General features: G+C 37.6%; 1 protein-coding gene and 2 long non-coding RNA genes across 3 annotated transcripts in view; all 3 read left to right on the top strand.

Annotated features, from left to right (window-relative positions):
- The first annotated feature begins 1,325 nt into the window (after positions 1-1,325).
- On the top strand, positions 1,326-2,646 carry LOC130012258 (uncharacterized). The gene is made up of 3 exons (XR_008787649.1): positions 1,326-1,452; positions 2,050-2,240; positions 2,545-2,646. It is a non-coding gene; the product is annotated as an uncharacterized LOC130012258 (long non-coding RNA).
- A 4,475-nt stretch (positions 2,647-7,121) lies between these two features.
- LOC130012257 (uncharacterized) lies at positions 7,122-10,934 on the top strand. Its single transcript, XR_008787648.1, has 6 exons — positions 7,122-7,204; positions 7,839-7,947; positions 8,765-8,907; positions 9,821-9,956; positions 10,486-10,640; positions 10,806-10,934. It is a non-coding gene; the product is annotated as an uncharacterized LOC130012257 (long non-coding RNA).
- Positions 10,935-11,479: 545 nt separating this feature from the next.
- The window catches only part of LOC126816140 (uncharacterized), a 50,005-nt gene continuing 43,888 nt past the window's right edge, over positions 11,480-17,596 (top strand). Inside the window, exons 1-5 of the mRNA XM_056099694.1 lie at positions 11,480-11,600; positions 12,299-12,434; positions 14,183-14,316; positions 14,933-15,062; positions 17,168-17,490. Of these exons, the coding sequence (XP_055955669.1) occupies positions 11,510-11,600; positions 12,299-12,434; positions 14,183-14,316; positions 14,933-15,062; positions 17,168-17,490 (814 nt within the window). The 5' untranslated portion in view covers positions 11,480-11,509. The remainder of the gene's footprint in view (positions 11,601-12,298; positions 12,435-14,182; positions 14,317-14,932; positions 15,063-17,167; positions 17,491-17,596) is intronic.

Here is a 17,596-nt window from a genome sequence, read left to right as displayed (position 1 = left end):
AATCCTTGTAGAGATGTTGATGCTTTTAAATATCTAGTTACTTATGACTGCTACATGGAATCGACACCCGAAGAAGGGGCTTGTGCGTAAGTATTACAAACTCTGTTTTTCATGGAGTCAGCTAAATGGTTTACATGGTATCAATAAATTTGTCAATTCATTCGATAAAAGGCGTCGTTTGTTCATTTTCATACAAGTAATACATGTATATAAAATGTTATGTTACTCTGAATTATCGATTTATACTGAATGATGTTCTAACATAAATCTCGCCCAGCTACTTGGCAACTTCGAAAATGGCGTTCCACGTGGCTTAAGTCTAGGTCCATATGTGGTACATGTAATATATAAAATGTTACGTTACTCTAAATTATCGATTTATACTGAATGATGTTCTAACACAAATCCAGACCGGTTATTAGGACACTCCGAAAATGGCGTTTCGCGTGGCTTAGATCTAGGCCCATGTATGGCACAAGTAATATATAAAATGTCATGTTACTCCGAATTATCGATCTATACAGAATGATGTTCTAACACAAAATCCTTCCAGGTTATTAGGAGACTTCGAAAATGGCGCTCCACGTGGCTTAGGTCTAGGTCCATATGTGGGACATGCATGTTATTCCCTATCACAGTTGAACATAAAATCCGCCAGGTTCATTTCGAGCTAAAGCAACATGTATCTAATCGAAGAGATGCATAGCCTGTTCCCCAATCCAAAACCAGATATTGACTGAATAAAAGTATTGTTTATAAAAAATGTGTATTTTAGGCCTATGCAGAAAGCGTCACCCTGTATAAATTCTAGTTTAGCGAGTTTAGGATTAAAGTGTGAATATGTTGAAATACTTACTGGTGTTGACCAGAACCTCGATCTATTGTTTGGTTCAGCTGCACCAGCATGTAACCGTGAGTATTTATTATGTTAGATTTTCTTTTTTTTAAATAATTCTTTATTATTTGATATATTATCATTTATGGCGTTCACTTTAAACTGGTAGAGAGCGTCCACCACAACACAAATGGCACCGTATGCTACTATATGGATAGATAGAATTTGTACTTTATCTACTATATGGATACATTCCATGGTACTTTATTTACTGTATGATAGATTACATGGTGCCGTATACTAATATATTGCTAGATCACATGGTATCTTGTCTGATATATTGATAAATTACATAGTACTTTATCTATTATATGGATAGATTACATTGTACCTTATATAATGTATGGATAGATTACATGGTACTTCATTCAATATATTGGTATATAAAATGCTACTATTTTGTGAAATTGTCTCTGTTTTCTAGAACTGAAAGAACAGGTAATAAATGGCTCTTGCTATGGTATGAAATCTACACACTATATCGCAGACATGACCGCTTGCCTTACACCTATTCGTCAACTTCGCCATGGCAGTAATCCACACTCATCTCTCTGCAGGTAAGTCTTTCATCCTAAGGCCCGTTTTCCATGTACGGGCTTTCGCGACGTGTTCGCGCGCATGTTCGCCGTCGAAAAGGTCGCTCAAATATAATTGACTGTTTGTATGTAACCGGCGAAAGCGAGCGCTGGAACGCGTACATGGAAAGGTGGAGAGGGGGCCAGCTTTATGGAACCCAATTATTCAATTCATTTCATTGGTATGATTCATATAATTCTTGACTATTTATCGATTATGCACATTTATCGATTAAGACAACGACTGATAAGATCACGAACCAGTGACTGTCTGCCATATACAAAATCTCCATTCTTATTGTACCCTACTGTAAAATCTTTACAACCAATCTCTACGATATTTTAGACTGTTTGTAAAATCTCTTCGATGTTTATTTCAGACTGTAGAATTTGTACAGTGTACTTTTAGACTGTTTATAGAATCCGTACACTATTTATTTCAGATTGTTTGTAGAATCTATACGATGTTTATTTCAGGCTGTATGTAGATTCTGTACGATATTTATTTTAGACTATTTGTAGAATTTGTACGATGTTTATTTCAGACTGTTTGTAGAATCTATACGATGTTTATTTCAGACTGTTTGTAGAATCTGTACGATGTTTAGAAAGGAGATATGGTGATACGAATAAATGTTCAGTGGATGATATATCTGTTATATTATTAGAACAAATCAACATGCTGTTGGGATATGGCGCTTATGGTTTAGCTGCAGTTTCATCTTTCTATGGCGATACCAAGAGACCTGTTCAGCTTCTGAGTTGTCGTGGTAGGTAATGTAAAACGACCCGTTAAAGATCAAATACAGCCATCTTTCCCTTTCCTTTAGTCAATCACCAACCGTAATATTTAATCGCACCAGCATGCATGCATATTATCCACCAATCTACTGGTCATCTTTCCGTATGAAAACGGGCACACGCATTGCAGTGTACTATGGAGGAATTTTTGCCCGGACAGCGGCGGTATGGCCTACTATCTGATATCGAATTTTAACTGTCAACGGCTCCTTTACACGGGACAAATATGTGTAGATAATGTTTTTAATTTTTAACCGTTACATGTATTTTCAGGTTATATGAAGTCGATCGCGTCTATACCACAACTTTGTGAAGATAATGATTTATTAGCTGGTACCATTGTATCTGATATATGTATGTTACAAACCAACCAGGGACAGAGTGACTGCGGGTAATGTATAACATCTTCTTTACTTGCTTTGGACGAGAAACCTAATCGGGATTCTCCGACGACGTGGTTGGCACTTGTCAGTGACGCAGGACAGAAGGTCTGACAGGGGGCAAAATATAGTCGTTCGAGTGGAACGAAAAAAAAAGCGTGGTAAGGTGCACACATTGACGTGCACGGAAAAGAAGCCACTGACAGATGGTATTCGAAAAAAAAGTAGGCCTGTCCGCCCAAAATGTCCCTCAATTTACAGTGCATGACGTATGCCCGTCTTCAATATCCCAGTTCGAGCAAAAAAATGGGACGTTAAAGACGATTTCATTTCAATCCCCTATAAGCTAGGCTCGTTCTTTGGAGAGACAAGTTTGCACATTTTTCCCTAGCCTGTCGGACGTGCTGTGAAGCAGAACTCCAAATTTATACTGGAAATGAATATCTATATGGCATAAAGATCAGAGATTCTAGGCGTGCGAACCACGGCGGCTCAGTTAGTATGCTGTCACTAGCGCACTAACCAGGAGGTCCTGGGTTCGATCCCGGCGTTGTCCTAGAACATTTTTCGAGTTTGGTTTCCTGCGTCAGATGTATAGGAAGGAGAACTGAAACGGGAGAGCTTCTAATCGGTTGGATGGTGCGAGGTTCCGTTTACATTTTGATGGGCACGTAAGAGAACTCTTCTAAGTTGCAATCCAAGTAGGTAGATCAGCTGTTACCCATAAACATGTCCGCAACCCACACCCACGCCCCCAAAACTCACTGCCTATCGGTTAATGCAGAAATGCATGACGTTAAATGGCATTTAGTTCATTTACCGCAAGAATCAATTCTGTTATCATATTAAGTCCCATTTCTTGTGGAACTATTATAGAATTCGTGTCGGGTAGCAACACCAAACATTAAAAATACTGATAAAAATTATCAGATGCGTAAATGTGATTTGTAATTCTGTTATAGTAAAGGGACACCACCCACAGAGAATCTCGCCTCACAATGTAATTTGCTTAATTGAAAAATCCTTATTTACAGTGTAACAACAACATCGTCATTATTGAAATGTGCAGGAAATATAACTAGAACGTTTGGCGCTAACTGTACGGAGGAAAGGATTGTTACAGCCATAAACAGCAGAACGGGTTTGGTGAAAAACTTTACAGTCAATGACACGACTTCAATATGCGATAGTAAGTTAAATTTCCCTGTCTTTGAAGTTGATCGGGGTTGGATGGCCGAATGGTTATCACGTGCGCGCTGTATCATAAGATCTGTCACTGAGTCAAATGGCGTGGTTTCGATTCCCCGGTTGTGCGTGACAATCTCGTGACTTTTCTCCGGGTCCTCCGGTTTCCTCCTACTGCTAAAGACCCATACGCACAAGCGAATTATTGAAATAAAATTGAACCATGTGTTAGTCCCGAAATGACCTACATGTAGTTTTTGTCGACTGTACATCACAATTGACACTTACGGATGGCTCACGGAGACGTTCACTGGATCTGATATGTGCGCTTACTGTTTGTGGTGCCTGTCCGTGGGTTTGTGTTGTGTAAATTCTTTTCGTGTGGTGCGCCCCCACCCCCACCCCGCATATATTTATCACACGCTTAGTGTGTGTCGAGTGGACGTTAAACCCCATTTCTAAAATTGAACCCATATTGTACTTTACTTACAGGTGAAGCATTTTGTGCGGGTGTTGTGGCTAGACATGATGATATTTTAATGTGTTTAAATTTCATGGAAAAGTTGAACTACGCCGTTCTGAATCTAACAGATGTATGTTTGTAAGTATAATGCAGGGGATGCCGTGATGCAAGTTTTATCGGATATTGATCCCGTATAAAATTTGTGATCAATTCCTTCATACAACCAACCTAGAAGCTTTGCAAAAATGTATAGTTTATTTTGTAAGGAGAACCTTCTAGCGGAACTTCACGCTAGAAATTTGGCTGACACAAAACCATATTAGGGAAATCTAACTATGATGATATTTGATATCATCTGTCCCCTTTTTATTTACAAAAAGATGAACTATAATTGTGACTATGACTTATCTACTCCGTTTTTTCAAGCCAACGTTATAAGCATCCATTACGCAAGAGCTGAATCTGCACGTCGCAGTTCTTTCTGTAGGTCTTAAATTTTATATAAACTATTAATTAGACAGTTATTAACATGACAAGACAATAATCAACTCTCGATACCATCTTATGTGTCCTATTTGAATCCGATCTGCTGTTCAACGCTCATTGATGATTAAACGCAAGACTGGATAATCAAGACTATGTTAATTCTCGTGACAGTGGTAACAATGACAATCGAGGCTACAATGGTTTTAAGAATTAGTTTTCTCGGCTTAGAGTGAAGCAGTTTGACTGAAATTTTTAGCGTATTTCCTTTACATTATCTAGTTTTTAACTATTATAGTGCGAACTGCCAGTTCTTCATCTAATCTTCCATAATGTATATTTTTATACATGACGTATTTTGTGTATCTATAACAGACATTGTGAGACGTAAATTATCACACAACGTATAATAAAAAAAATGATGTGATAATTTGCAGTGTTTGACAATTTCTGCGACAGGCGCCTTATGTACAGTCTTCTAATTATATGGCGAAGGCTTGAAGTGCATTTTGTTAAAGGAGCAAATCGTTAACCGATAGCATTTAATGCGCATGCTCTCTAGATAAGAACATGACGTAGCCGTTTGACATGATTTGTGGGATATGTCTAGCCTCGTTCCTCGAGTCCCTTGTTACAAATGGCGCTGAAACGCATTATGTATCAATGGTAAAATGGTTTTTTTTGTCTTAAATATTGGATATCAGAAGTCAATCTTTTGCTGGTATGATCACATCACCAATATTAATTTGAATTGACAGAAAATTCGCGTTTTTAATGTCGAAGACTTTGGATGCTATTGCGTTAGAGACTTGGCTTCTTTAAATATTATATTTATAATTTTATGATATAGATTATATGGTGAAGGTTTGAAGTGTATGACTAGATACCTGTCAAATCAAGGTCTAAGATGTTCACCGCCTAGTCTCAGTCCTGTAGTAGCGAACATGCTACTGAATTATAATCTCTCACAATTGGACTTCAATGTTTGTAAAGGTATGTATATTGATAGTGTGGTCGTGACAAGAAGTAGGGTCGCTTGTCTACCTCCGTGGGTTTCCTCCAGGTCATCAGGTTTCCTCCAACTGCTAACGACCCTTACGCGAAAGCGAATTATTAAAATAAAATTGAACAATATGTTTGTCCCGAAATGATCTAGTTTGTATCGAGTTGACGTTAAACCCCATTTTTCTCCATCTCGTTCTTTGTTGTGCAGTATATTCATATATTGGCTTTTCCCACGTGCGTTTCCCTTTTCAGTGGTGCAAGTCGGGGGGATGGGGGCTAACAAGGACAGTTGTCTACTCGTCCGGTTTGGACGAAAACCGAGGCCCCGTTTACACATTGGCGTGCACGTAAAAGATCTCTTGGCTGTTAGAAATCGATATAAGATTAGGCACAATTTCCCTCATAGCTCACTGCATGGCGGTATGCCCAGTCAGAGCAGAACAATAGGACGTTAAACCCCATTTCATTTCATACATTGGCAAATTGAGAAACTGATTCTCTTAATCGTCTGTTTGGATTTTTTTTATTATTATATTTTGTTTAATCTGTTTCGATTCTCTCACAAATAATTGTCTTATATCCAATTTAAATGTGTTAATAATTAAATAAATTGATTTACAGCTCAACTTCCTGGTCCATCAAGCGTTCGTGCCACTATGTGTAATAACGATTACACCATGTTGAAATTTATCCATGCAGCTTGTCTACAGTCAGAAAATATACCACCAAATCCAACTTGTCAGTAAGTTTCGTGTTGTTTTCTTGTTTTGGTTATTTCTGAGAAAATGCTGGATAAACAATTTCATGGGAATCTCATCTCTTTAAGGGGGCGTGCGTCGAGTGGGGGGGGGGGAGGGGCGAATGTCTGTCATTGAGTCAACTGGCGTGGTTTAGATTCCACAGTTGTACGTAACAAGGAGTAGGTTCGCCTCCAACCTCGTGGGTTTTCTCCGGGTGTTCCAGCTAAAGACCCCTACGCGCAAGCGAATTATTGAATTAAAATTGAACCATATGTTAGTCCCGAAATGACCTAATTTGTGTCGAGTTGACGTTAAACCCCATTTCTCTCTCATTTCATTTAGTCACAAGTTAATGTTGTTTGTTATATGGCACAATGTGTCTTGTGTTTCGAGTGGACGTTACTCTCTCTCTCTCTCTCTCTCTCTCTCTCTCTCTCTCTCTCCCTATTTTCTATTATATCACCAGGTTTATGAATTCTGTAGTTGATTGTGATAATTAAAGTGTTCTCGTCTTTTTGTCAGGTTTATGAATTCTGTAGTTGATTGTGCTGCCAAAAGTTTAATACCGTCCATGATATATTGTTCAGAAAGAGATGTAGCTCAAATTATCGTCAACAACACAGACGTCATTACTTCAGTGTTTCCACAAATAAACTTTACAGACTGTCCAATACCAGGTTTGTTATTTATTTTAATCAAAAATTAATTTATTATATTTTTTTTAAATCCACATCTTTCTTAGTACCCTTCCTTAAACAAGGCTAGCCCTTACCCTAACCCAAAACCTAGGCCTAACGCTTTTCGTAACCCTAACCCACAACCCACGCCAGCAATCACGTGCCCTAGCCCGTTTACATTTCGTGACTTTGACGAAACCTGCAGGTCGCCTTTATATTTAGATTTGACATGATATCTGATCAAACTGATTCGCGAAATCCCTTTTTTAACACTGGGAAAGATCACCTCGTGACCTCGGTTGTATAAGTCTTTTTATGAGGCTATAAGGTCGTACTTTTGTGGACTCCAAACGTTTGTAAATAGATAATAAGATGCGTCGGGGTATTAATAAAACTAGTATGAAACACGTCAAGCACAAACTGGTGGTTTACGGGTTGGGTTTTGCCTTGGTTGGATGTGCGATTGAGATCGGCACACTGCATGGCTTACGCCCGACTTCAATAGCCGAGCGAATGCAGCAAAGTACGCCATTTAAATACCATTTTTATTTCATTTAATGCTATCGATTTAGTTATCTCTCGCCGATGGAAATAGAGAATTACTTGCAAAATATATTTGGTATTTTAATTACAGATGAGGTGCCTTGTTCAGATGCTGTTACCAGGAATAGTGAAATGTTGGGTTGTTTAACTTTTATGGGGAGTTTGAATTATACCGTTCTGAATCTAACAGATACCTGTCTGTAAGTATAAAACATGATCTCTAAGCTAAACACGGTTGCCAGCCATTGTACCTCGCATAAAAAACTGTGAAGCAGTCCTATATACAAACCAGATATAGGCAAAACCACGTTTGCTTATAAAAATTGAACTTTGTAAACAGTCTGATTTTGATAATGGTCTACCATATTGTATACAGTACCAAATACCTTTTCACAGAAGTAAAGTGAAACTCAACTTGAGTACATTTTCCTCCCTTTGAGTATTGATGACACATGTGTATGGGTTCTGCGCGAGAGAGATGGTTGGCGGTTCGGGTTTTCATACTTCTTGAAATTTCCGGTTAGGCTTATCGCCGTCATTTTGGAAGTTTATTACAGAGAGCTGGTTGGTGGTTTGGGGTTTCATATTTCCTGAAATTTCCGGTTAAGCTTATCGCCGTTATTTTGGAAGTTTATTACAGAGAGCTGGTTGGTGGTTTGGGTTTTCATATTTCCTGAAATTTCCGGTTAGGCTTATCGCCGTCATTTTGGAAGTTTATTACAGAGAGCTGGTTGGTGGTTTGGGTTTTCATATTTCCTGAAATTTCCGGTTAGGCTTATCGCCGTCATTTTGGAAGTTTATTACAGAAAGCTGGTTGGTGGTTTGGGTTTTCATATTTCCTGAAATTTCCGGTTAAGCTTATCGCCGTTATTTTGGAAGTTTATTACAGAGAGTTGTTGGCGGTTCGGGTTTTCATACTTCTTGAAGTTTTCGTTAAGGCTTATCTCCATCATTTTGGAAGTTGGTTTTGGTTAAATGTTTTATTATATATTGAATGTTTTGTGTGTTTTATTACAGATTATACGTTGGAGGGTTGACGTGTATGAGTAGATATCTATCATACAAAGGGATACAATGTTCACCAAATAGTCTAAGTGCAGAAGTAGCTAATAATCTATTGAAGAACAATCTGACAACAATGAACTTCAGTGTTTGTGAAGGTATGCTTTTATCAGTTGTTTTTTATCCTCACGTTGCCTATTTAGAAATTATTGTAACTGTCGTGGGGCGGGGGTGATGGATGGCCTAATGGTTTGCGCATGCGCGATGTATCATAAGGTCTGCCATTGATTCAACTGGCGTGGTTTCGATTTCCCGGTTGTACGTGACAAGGAGTAGGTTGCCTGTTCAACCTTGTGGTTTTTTTCCGGGTCCTCCAGTTTCCTCCCACTGCCAAAGACCCCTACGCGCAAGCGAATTTTTGAAATAAAATTGAACCATATGTTAGACTCGAAATTACCTAGTCTCTCTCTCTCTCTCTCTCTCTCTCTCTCTCTCTCTCTCTCTCTCTCTGTATATGTTCACTAGGTCAGTAATTAGGACCATCATTATGAGGGGTGGGCAACGTCAGTCGTTAGGTTGTCACTTAACGGAACTCTTGCCGTGAAAATATGGGATCCTAATATCCAATATTCAAGCCACAGTGAACATTTTATAATCAGTACAGGAGTTGTGTATTCTGTGGTTTCGGGTGACATTTGTAATCAACAATGAAAAACATATCAAATAACACAATGCTGAAGTGATTAGTAATTTCTGATTTACAAACAACAAAATAATAATTTAAAAAGTAAAACGTGTAGAATGGACTAAGCAGATGTAAAGGGCTTTCGTACAAATTGGTCTGTTCATGTATTTCACAGAGCCTAATTGATTAGAAATTACACTAATACTTTTGATAAATTGAATATAAATCACTTTATGTACATTCATATTACATTGATCTGTGATTTTAGACCCATTTATGGTTCCGGAAAATAGAGCCATACGCCCTTTAATACGTGTAAGTTAATTATCATGTATCATCTGTTTCCTGTCATTTTTCATAAATTTGTTTTTTGTATTTATTTACAGATCAACTTGCGAAATCATCAAATGCTAATATGTCTATATGTCATAACGATTATGTCATGTTGAAATATATCCAATCAGCAGCTTGTCTAAAGTCGGCTTCCATACCACCCAATTCAAACAAAGAAATGACCTGTCAGTAAGTTTCATGTTTCAGTTATTCTCGGGAGTTTGCTTGCTATTTCTTGGGGAAAAGTATTATAGAAACCGAAAATAATTTCTAGCTCTAATTGATTAAAAATGCTAGCCATTGTGAAATCCAATATGGCGACCGTTAGGCAGGATTTATGATACTTCCATAACGTTATATAATAAAAGCATGGGCATTGACACTTGATAAAATCGTGAATATGGACATAAGTAGGTAATCATTTTCGGTATTTGGAATTTCCTCAAAGCGGAATTTGTAATCTGAGGCTCAGATTAGTGACGGTTTATTAACAAAGACGTCCGGGTAGTCGGTAACGCACAGGCGATCCACAGTAACAAACCGTATAACCTTGGATTTTAAGATACGCGTGTCTGAATTAGTAAAGAGCGGTTATTAGCTCTTACTCGGATTTATATTTTTTGTCCTTTTTTCGTCTTTATTTTCGTCTTTTAGATAGGCTTGCCTGACATTTATAATTGTGAGAATTACAGTGTAAAATGTCATTGTATTTTTTCAGGTTTATGAGCTTTGTAGTTGATTGTGCTATCAATAGTTTAAAATCGTCCATGATTTCTTGTTCTGGAAGACATGTAACCCAAATTCTGATAAACAACGCACCTGCCATAACATCACTGTATCCATCATTAAACTTCACAAACTGTCGAATAACAGGTTTGTTATTTGTATTTTGAAATACAGTTCAATCTTTATTTAAATAATATATCATGTATTATATATATATTTTAATTCACTTCATTTCATTTCAATTTTTATTTTGTTTGTTTTGTTTTGTTTTGTTTTGTAGTACATGTATTTTATATTTATTTATTTTTGCAGATAATACAACAATGCCATCCATGACGACGCCATCTTATCCCACTACCTGTACGTGGGATATGATCACCTCTTTGGCTGGCCAATATTGTGCAGAAACCATCTCGGCCTTTAATACCACGACTCGGGATAAATGCGGGTAAGTCGGAGTCATGTGATTGGTGATATTCGAGACATTCTCCGACATTTTTTTCTATTACATTCGGTAAAATAACCACAAACAAACAAGCATTGCCGCGCCGTTTTTGTTTTGGTGAAACGCCACCAGGTTTAGGTCACTCCCCAGTCCATGTGCTCTTATGGTTAGATCTATTTGATAAGGCCAACTTCAAGTTTGGTCAAACAGGGCAAGCGCTAATCCCAACCCTAACCCTAACCCTGGACCTAGCCTCAATGTTTAAACCTAACCCTAACCCTAACCTACAATCTCGTCAACAATCACGCGCCCTAAACTTATTTACACCTCAGCGACCTGGAGAAAAATTCAGCTGGCCTTAACAAATAGATTTAGCCATGCTCTTATATCTCAAATCTGAGCCTCGGGACAACACCCAAAGACACAAACACGCAAACGACACTCACAATAATACTATAAACTGGATGATTTATCAAATCTACGTTATGTTCATTGATTTCAATCGTTTGTTTTCAGTTTGTATTCCGAATTGATCCAATGTAGCCATATCATCACACAGGCTAGATGGTCCATGTGCTCAGTAGCTAGGATAAATCAATTAGCGATAGACAACCAATCCTTTATGATGGCTACGTTCGGATTTGATACAAAATCATGTCAAGGTAAGACATTATTTTGGGTGAACATAGTGCAAGGGGGATACCAAAGATAAAACTCGCTCAAGATCATTTTGATGACTTAAGATTGTTTTAGTGTTGCAATCTGTCAGTGGGCTTGGAGTTGCAACGGATATTGTCTGGTCTCTCGTCGATTCTTAACTCATTCCATATTATACACTCAGTATAGTTCACAAAGTAAGGCACGACCCAACTACAAACCAGTAATTCCCGGTTACGATGCCGATGTTAGCCTTGAAAGTTCTTCGAAATTTTCCAAGCTTGGTTATTCTTGTCAGTGATGCAGAACAACGTGCCTGGACGGACAACCCGTGGCCTACCTATTCCTGTACATGTAAAAGAACACTTGACAGTTGTGAATTCAATGAAGAGTACTGCAACTGTTATTATTTTTAAAAAAACGGATATCATAGGTCGGAGCCCAGAGGATATTGATCCCCCGCCCTCACATAAGCTCGGAGAGACGACCACTCCCCCAATCCATCACCACTCTGGTACTTTGTGTTCTGGGATTTGTAGGATTACATTTCGATGTAGGGTTCGTAGAGAAATGACTCAAAGCAGAACTAGCATGTCATTTTGTCTTCTCCAACTGCTCAAGAAATTCGGGAAATTGTAGTCTGATAATGACCAAGTTGCGTGGATGTTAAACCCCATTTTATATACATGTATATTATATACAGGTTACCAAGGAGGCATATTGTCTACAGTACGTGATATTAATGGACCAGATTTATGTAATAGTTCTGTAGTTCAAGATTATCTGACATCTTCAACATGTGGGTACCTGAACCCACGAAATAGTTCACAACCATGCAGGTAAAAAAAAATCTATCTAATCTTTATTCATATTACATTGACCAGAAATCTTCTCGTTCTGTGTACATTATAGATAATTATGATCGACTTTCGTTTAAATCAAGTTAACGAAAAGGCTATTAGACAGTTGGAATTAGACGAAAAGCTGTCGGGGAAAATTTTCGCTTTATAGAATAATGCATAATATGCATGTCTTTATTGGTGCAGACATCAAAAGTAAAATTTTATACCCCATTTCTAATCTGTGGTGGGGATAAGCACGCACTTTATAACAACGAGTTTACATTATAATACAAGATGGAACAAGTCCCCCAAACATTTCCTTTTAAAATTTGTATTTATCTAAACCTGTTTACTTTACAGTTTACATTTGTCTGAAAGTGTTTCCTTTTACAAATTGTGTTTGTCTAAAAGTGTTTCCTCTTACAATTTGTGTTTGTCTAAAAGTGTTTCGTCTTAGAATTTGTGTTTGTCTTAAAGTGGTTCCTTTACACTTTGTATTTGTCTAAAGGTGTTTAGCTTACAATTTGTATTTGTCTAAACGTGTTTACTTTACACGTTGTATTTGTCTAAAGGTGTTTAGTTTACAATTTGTGTTTGTCTAAAAGTGTTTACAATTTGTGTCTGTCTATACATGTTTCCTTTTACAATTTGTATCTGTCTAAAAGTGTTTCCTTTTACAATCTACATGTGTCTCTAAGTGTTTCCTTTTACAATCTACATGTGTCTCTAAGTGTTTAGCTTACAATTTGTATTTGCCTAAGCGTGTTTACTTTACACTTTGTATTTGTCTAAAGGTGTTTAGTTTACAATTTGTGTTTGTCTAAAAGTGTGTACTTTACACTTTGTATTTCAGATGTCTAAATGTGTTTAGTTTACAATTTACATATGTCTATAAATGTTTACTTCACAATTTATATTTGTCTAACAGTGTTTACTTTACAATTTGTATTTCAGATGTCTAAATGTGTTTAGTTTTGAATTCGTATTTGTCTATAAATGTTTACTTTACAATTTGTGACCGTCTATTATGTATTAAATATGTCGAAAAATGTTCCCTTTTATAATTTGTGTTTATCGTAATGTTTAGTTCACAATTTGTATCTGTCTATAAGTGTAGTGTTTACTTTACAGTTTGTATTTAAGATGTCGAATAGTGTTTACCTTACAATTTGTATTCAACTAAAAGTGTTTTAATTACAATTTGTATTTGGGATGTCTAAAAGTGGATTTGTGGTATCTAACAGCGTTTTCTTACATTTTGTAATTGAGATGTCTTCCAGTATTAACGTAGATGTCTACAAATGTTAACTTTTGTATTTGGATGTCAAAAACTGTTTACTTTACAATTTGTATTTGGGATGCCAAAAAGTGTTTACTTTACAATTTGTATTTGTGATGCCTAAAGGTGTTTGATTTACAATTTGTATTTGGGATGCCGAAAGGTGTTTGATTAACAATTTGTATTTGGGATACCCAAAGGTGTTTGATTTACAATTTGTATTTGGGATGCCGAAAGGTGTTTGATTAACAATTTGTATTTGGGATGCCTAAAGGTGTTTGATTTACAATTTGTATTTGAGATGCCGAAAGGTGTTTGATTAACAATTTGTATTTGGGATGCCTAAAGGTGTTTGATTTACAATTTGTATTTGGAATGCCGAAAGGTGTTTGACTTACAATTTGTATTCGTCTAAACGTGTTCCATTAAGACACATAATAATTTTTGTTCTTGTTTTATTTTTAAGTACTGTTTTACCGTATATTACCTGTATGGCGGCCAGATTATCGGGGTTAACAAATGGACGATGTTCGAACATCCATCCTCTGAACTTAATCAACAGTGACGTCAACTTACAGAATAGTGTATCAGCCTGTGATAGTAAGTCATATATGATCAATTAATCAGAAAGTAACCCAAGATTTGGTGGGGTGAATGCTTTAACGTGTGAGCTATAGGGAGCCACGGTGGCTAAGTGGGTAAGACGCTGGCTCGCTAGCCTGGAGGTCGCAGGTTCGATCCCGACATTGACCGAGAAAGATCATCGGGATTTTCCGACGTGGTTTCCCCCTTGTCAGTGGTGCAGGACGGAGGGACTGACGAGGACAGTTGTCTAGTCGTTCGGATGGGACGAGAAACCGAGGTCCCGCGTATACATTGGCGTACAGGTGAAAGATCCCATAGTAGTTGGAATTCGATACAAGAGTAGGCCATAGTGCCGCTGCCAAGGGCAACATTTCCCTCATATCCCACTGTATGGTGTATGCCCGTCTTCATTAGCCCATTCAGAGCAGAGCAGAACAGTTGGACGTTAAACCCCATTTCATGTCGTGTGTGCTATAGATCATAAGGCCTGTCATTGACTCATGATAAAGGGGTGTGGTGTGGAGCCCACCCAAGTACGTGATATGGAATGGGGATACCAGTCCAACCGCGTGTACCCCTACGCACAACCGTATATCTACGTTTTTTTAAATTATATTTATTCTTATTTTAGAACGTTTCGAGGACGTATTAAACGACCCGTGTTTGGATACCAAAACAATACTGTCACTTTCACCTCAAATATTTGGTCCCTGTCTAGCACCTCTTGTATATCTGCAAAATGTTACGTCATCAGCCTGCAGGTAAAATATTTATGCTATTTCTTTGTGTTTACCCCCATCCCCACCCCCACCCCCACCCTCACCCACACCACACGCGAATTAAAAAGCTAGTTATGTTACTAGGGTGCTGCCATAATCATTTTCTTGAAAGGACACAAGGTGCTTCGCTTACTATCTAAGTTAGTTTAGATACTTTTCGTTACATGTACACCAATATTTCCTATGTTATAAATTGATATGCCCAGTCTTTGTTCTATTTGATATGTTCTACATTATATGCCCAGTCTTTTTTTTCTGTTTGATATATTCTACATTATATGTCCAGTCTTTGTTCTATTTCCTATGCATAGATTATATGCCCAATTATTTCCTATGTTATATATTATGTTCAATCTTTGTTCTATTTCCTATGCATAGACAATATGCCCAATTATTTCCTATGTTATATATTATGTTCAATCTTTGTTCTATTTCCTATGCATAGATAATATGTCCAATTATTTCCTATGTTATATATTATGTCCAGTCTTTGTTGTCCCCCGCCTTTCGAAGAAAGCAGGGGACTATTGAAATGGGTTCATCCGTCTGTCTGTCCGTCTGTCTGTCCGTCACACTTTTTGGGACACAATAACTCTCTTCCTAATTGAGCTAGAATGTTCAAACTTGGTGTATGTGTTTATTAGGTCAATGCCTTGATGGAGTTCGAAGATGAGCATTTTCCGCTTAGGGTAAGCAGAGATAAGCAATTTGATTGGTTGATGCTTTGGGACACGATAACTCTCTTCCTAATTGGGCTAGAATGTTCAAACTTGGTGTATGTGTTGATTAGGTCAATGCCTTGATGGAGTTCGAAGATGAGCATTTTCCGCTTAGGTTAAGCAGAGATAAGCAATTTGATTGGTTGATGCTTTGGGACACGATAACTTTTAATTGAGCTAGAATGTTCAAACTTAGTGTATGTGTTTATTAGGTCAATGCCTTGATGGAGTTCGAAGATGAGCATTTTCCGCTTAGGGTAAGCAGAGATAAGCAATTTGATTGGTTGATACTTTGGGGCACGATAACTCTCTTCCTAATTGAGCTAGAATGTTCAAACTTGGTGTATGTGTTGATTAGGTCAATGCCTTGATGGAGTTCGAAGATGAGCATTTTCCGCTTAGGGTAAGCAGAGATAAGCAATTTGATTGGTTGATGCTTTGGGACACGATAACTTTAGTTCTAATTAAGTGAGATTGATGAAACTTGGTGTATAGTTTCATTACAGTAATACCTTGACTAAGTTTGATAATGAGCATTTTCTGCTCAGGGTAAGCAGAGCGATACGCAATTTGATTGGTCGAGACTTTGGAAAACAATAACTCTCCTACTTTGATTGTCCCCCGCCTTTCGAAGAAAGCAGGGAACTATTAAAATGGGTTCGTCCGTCTGTCTGTTTGTCTGTCTGTCCGTTCCGCTTATGGTAAGCAGAGATAAACAATTTGATTGGTTGATCTTCGAATTGAGTAAATGTTCATGCTTATTGTCCCCCGCCTTTCGAAGAAAGCAGGGAACTATTAAAATGGGTTCGTACGTCTGTCTGTTTGACTGTGCGTTCCGCTTAGGGTAGGCAGAGATAAACAATTTGATTGGTTGATGCTTTGGGACACTATAACTTTAGTTCTAATTAAGTAGATAAACAATTTGATTGGTTGATGCTTTGGGACACTATAACTTTAGTTCTAATTAAGTGAGAGTGATGAAACTTGGTGTATAGTTTCATTACAGTAATACCTTGACTAAGATCGATAATGAGCATTGTATGCTTAAACTATAAGTAAAGATATACTGTTTGATTGTTCAATACTTTGTAAAAGATAATTTGTGATAAATTTATATGTGTCCTCTAATTATTTTCCTATTTCGGCGGGGGACATCAGCCTCACTGTTGGCTTGTTCTATTTCCTATGCATAGACAATATGCCCAATTATTTCCTATGTTATAGATTATGTCCAGTCTTTGTTCTATTCCATATGCTATAAATTATATGCCCAATTATTTCCTGTGTTATAGATTATGTCCAATCTGTGTCCTATTCCATATGCTATAGATTATATGCCCAATATCTGTTCTATTTCATATGTTGTAGAGTATATGCCCAGTCGTTGAACTGTATGAGTAAACGAGTAGGAACCAACTGTACTCTGTCAACTCTCCATAGCTATCTTGGTGTTTACACTGATATGGTTTTACAATATGCCACACAGCAGCCATATACCACGCGACAGCCATATACCACACAACGGCCTAACATTCAACTACCCGACCAGCAATCTCCATTACAATATGTGACACAACAGCCATATACCACACAACAGCCATATAACCAGAATTCAGCATGGCCTAATATTCAGCTACCCGACCAGCAATCTCCACTAACAAATATTCCAAGCATCGCCAAAGAATGTACCGGTAAGTTACCAAGAACAGCTTGTAACTGTCACTGTTCACGTGGCACTTGTGGGCTGGACAATCAAGGCAAAGTACAAATAGTAGGGTGCATTGCGTCTAGTTGTTC

Source organism: Patella vulgata, chromosome 3 (assembly GCF_932274485.2).
Source record: "Patella vulgata chromosome 3, xgPatVulg1.2, whole genome shotgun sequence".
NCBI classification, from domain to species: domain Eukaryota; kingdom Metazoa; phylum Mollusca; class Gastropoda; family Patellidae; genus Patella; species Patella vulgata.
Note: the sequence above shows the minus strand (reverse complement) of the source record. Positions and strands in the feature narration are given on the sequence as shown.